Genomic DNA, 4,096 nt, shown 5'->3' with positions numbered 1-4,096 from the left:
TCCCACCTCTTTGTGTTCTCCATCATCTAGAGCAATAAATATATTACCTTGATTGAAAATTGTGGGACTAAAGCTCCCTCTAATTGCATAATGTTTCTAATAATTGTAATCATTGTTCACTAAATAAAAGTATTCTAACTTGCATTTGCAATTCATTTCCCATTCTACTTTTAGAACTAAGCAATACAATAAATTAATAGCCTTGTCTTCTGATTTTCTTAACATAGATCAAATATCCCAACAACATTAATATATATATATATATATATAGAAAGAGAGAGAGATTACCTATGCATTCTTCCCCGATGCCCTTATTTGATCTTTCTCATACAAAATGCAATGTCCTAGAAGTATAACTTTTTCATGGTGGGTTATGTAATTGTTTGAAATGGTGATTGCTGTTGATCTATGAACCATGTCAATTAGGCCATCAAAGCACCTAGACAAGTAGCAATGGTCCACCTATATATGGGTCCTGCTAGAGATCAAAACCTCATTGCCATCTAACCTTAAACTGAATAGAAATCGGGAAGATACCCTCTCACAAACCTAGAATTTCCTTGGACATAGTTATGAATGTGCAAGCCATGAATGATGATGTCAGTCTTATGTTGAATTTTGATACAAGGTTTTCTAGCGATGTGAATGATGGCTCCTCAACCATTAATTCTTTTGTGGGAACTAACAAGGAGGTTTATCTTGAGCTTGATGTTCATGTAAGTTTTGAAGATGATCTATAAAGTTCCTTCTTGGATGATGTCATATCTTAAATTTTCAAGTTTGGGTTTATAAGGTGGTTGCTTAAGTTAGTGATGATGTAAGTTTGGTTGTCTCTACCTATGATAGTTTTCTTGCCAAAGCTGATTGTGCAATCAATGAGACATCAATGATTATGATGCCAATTGGGATCATATCTCCAATAATTATTAATGGGGGTTGCCTATTCCATAAGAAATAAACCTTAGATTTCTCCTTAAAGTATTAGCGCTTCTACAAGATCAATTTTATGTAATGTGAATTTTGAAAATGATACTCGTATTTTTAATTTAAAATAAATAATGAAAAATATAAATGTAATTGAATAATAATTGTTAAATATAACAAATATTAAATAATATTTTTTAATCTCATTCTTTAGTTTTATCTTAAGGCATCAAACAAAGCGAAGTTTGTCATTGTTGTTGGATTGATGTAGACAAATGATGCACATAAAAAAATGTATGACCATAAGTTTACCAGTCAATATGTAACATACAAATGCATCAAGGCTGATCCCATGAGGAATCAACAAAAATAACGACTAGGAAATAAAATTCCCACTTTTGTTTTCTTTAAGCAAAATTGATCAAAACTAGTTAATTAACTAAAATTAAAAATGAATTTAATAAAGATTAAAAAAATGCTTAAATCTAACAACCACGCAAGTAAAAAACAACCTAGAGTTACTAATCCCCTATTAATGTCTTAGACTCCATTTTAACCTAATTAATTAATTTCAAAGCCGATTTTGTTAATCAAGAGTTTTAATAGCTATTAGGGTCTTTCAATCTACTAACAACCTTCTCTTAAATTAATTATGTTATTTCTAACACAATTACTCAAGAGGCAACCTAATCCAAGAACACTCTACAATGATTATATGGGATAATTAAGTACATGTCTATCCTAATTACAAATTAGATAAAATTTAATCGCATATTACTCAATCTAATTGTCTAAAAGAGATTTTCCTTTGTCAAGAAAAAATCCAAACACTCAAAATCACATTTATTGTTGGCCAAGCACCAAATAGACATTAAAGCACAAGATGGAGTAACCAAAATCGACATTAAGCATAACTAATGAGTAAAAACAAGTCTAATTCATCAATATGTTCATAGTTCCTCTAGGTCTAAAAGATTCAACCACACATAAGTTTGGAAATTGCAAAATTAAATAGAGAATACATCAAAACGAAGAAAATAAGGTGAAGAAAAGCTTAATCGGAGTGATTTTAGACCAAAGCCACTAATCTCCTATGAAGCCCAAGCTTCTCCACCTCCACCTTATCTATAGTATTTTTCACTCTTTCCTAGTCAATTTAGGGTTATTGGAGATGAGCAAAAACATTTAAAACCTCACAAATAAGTATTTTTCACTCTTCCCTAGTCAATTTAGGCTTATTGGAGATGAGCAAAAACAAATATCAATTTTTCATGTAGCTATGCATTTCAATAACTAATGATTATACTGTGGCATAATCAGGTTATGCTACAGCATAAATCCCACTGTCACTGCCACTATCATTGAATTATGCTGTAGCGTAATTCTGATATGCTGTAGCATAAATCTTGCCTTTTCATCATCTTCAATCTTTATTTACACATAGCCCTTTGAGTCTTAATTTAGATTACCGTACACACAATATAATATTATTAATAAAAGTTTAGCTCAAGTAATACATTCACTTCAACAAAATATTATCAATTCTCCCTTCTCATATTCAAAAGAACTTTTTTTTTTATTTTTTCAAATAATAGTCTCAATTTCTCTCAAATTATTTAGATGAATCCAAATTGAACTTAAAATTTCCTAAAAACATATGAAAATATTTAGAGTGATCAATAAATGTTTGCAATTAGATTTAATTAAAAAATGGAAAGAGAAATATTCAAGACGGTTAGGTATGAAATCCTTTAATAAAATGTCACATTTTTTTAAAAACTATTATATAGTATATGCTTTTTATAAAATTTTATTCACATATTATATAGGGTTAATGATCATTCTGGACCCTAAAGCATTATGTCAAAAGCATCCTGGACTCTAAACTTCTGAAATGTACAGAATGGTATTCTAAATCCAAAGCAAATTACACTTGATTGTTAACTTGTGAAACATTGACCATTATGGAGAAGATTATTTAATCAAAAGTTACCAAGTGGCGTGCCATGTGTGAATTACAAAGATGGCCTGAAGGGTATATTGGTCATTATGACTTAAATTTCATAATAAAATGATATAGTTTCTTCTAAAAAGGAAATAAGTAAACCCTATCTTGTAAATTAGAGAGGAATGCATGACTAACTCGACCTTGCAATTTCATTCTTAAGTGAACCAGAGGTGAGTTTGACGGTGGATTTTGGTATTATGAACTCAAGTGGTTTAAGTCATAGTGAGATTGCCTCATTACCCTTATGTATATTGTATTACTTTAGGTTTTTCAGATAACAACAATGATCATGACGACACTGTTAACTCTGTTAATAAGGAAAATCATGATGACAATGTAATAGACGCTGTCGAGCATGGTGACAATGGTGAGAAGGACATGGTAGAAGAATATAGTGAAAGTGAAGAGATGAGGGCGTGATAGGAGTGGATAAAATCTTGACCCTGGTATGCTCTGTTATGGAAAATGCTAAGGAAATATAGATACAAAATTCACGTAAATTGTTTAGGGATACAGGAGCATATATTATAAATAATGAGAAAAATAAAGAACAAGTAGTGGGTGGCGAGAGTAAGAAAATGTAGGATGAGGAGGTGATAGATTTAGAAAAGTTTGTGCAGAATGTGTTTGAAGGACTTGATAGTGGTATAAGTAAGAATGATGATGGGGGTATTAATACAGAACAATATCTTCACAATTGTTATGCTGGGATAAGAAATGATAATGGGAAAGAGAATAAGCTTGTAGATGAGGAGGAAAAGGGCAATGATAACTCTATTTCCTATAAGAGCATTGAATATGCTAATGAAGTTAGTGAAGGTGAGAGTGAATATAATAGTAAAGATGGTAGTGAAGGTGAGAGTGAATATAGTGACTACTATGACCTTGTAGAGGAAGATAAAGGTGTCAACGATGGTGATGAGGATTACGAAGAGGAAGATGAAGGTAGTGGACCATAGCTAGACTCACATGAGGATGATAGGCCTTTGGATGGAAAGTATAGGTCTAACAAATCAAAGTGTGCCTCATTTTTTAGTAGGAATGGCTTTTCCTAATCTAATAGTAGTTTGGAAGGTATTAGACACATATTCCATCAAAGCTGGGGTGAGTTTGAACTACATAAAATTTGAGCATGGAAGAGTAAGGGCCAAATGTCAAGTGGGA

At 31.5% G+C, this 4,096-nt stretch overlaps 1 protein-coding gene across 1 annotated transcript; it reads left to right on the top strand.

Moving 5' to 3' along the window:
* Positions 1 to 572: 572 nt before the first annotated feature.
* Positions 573 to 3,891, top strand: LOC129308974 (acidic leucine-rich nuclear phosphoprotein 32-related protein-like). The gene is made up of 4 exons (XM_054950329.1): positions 573 to 716; positions 2,827 to 2,830; positions 3,198 to 3,299; positions 3,614 to 3,891. Exons 1-4 carry the CDS (start codon positions 573 to 575, stop codon positions 3,889 to 3,891), a joined length of 528 nt encoding a protein of 175 aa, XP_054806304.1.
* Positions 3,892 to 4,096: the final 205 nt, after the last annotated feature.

Source organism: Prosopis cineraria, unplaced genomic scaffold (assembly GCF_029017545.1).
Source record: "Prosopis cineraria cultivar Desert tree isolate PC_DT_omini unplaced genomic scaffold, ASM2901754v1 PC4, whole genome shotgun sequence".
In the NCBI taxonomy this organism is placed as follows: Eukaryota; Viridiplantae; Streptophyta; class Magnoliopsida; order Fabales; family Fabaceae; genus Prosopis; species Prosopis cineraria.
The sequence above is the reverse complement of the archived record's forward strand: the minus strand, read 5'-3'. Positions and strand labels throughout refer to the sequence as shown.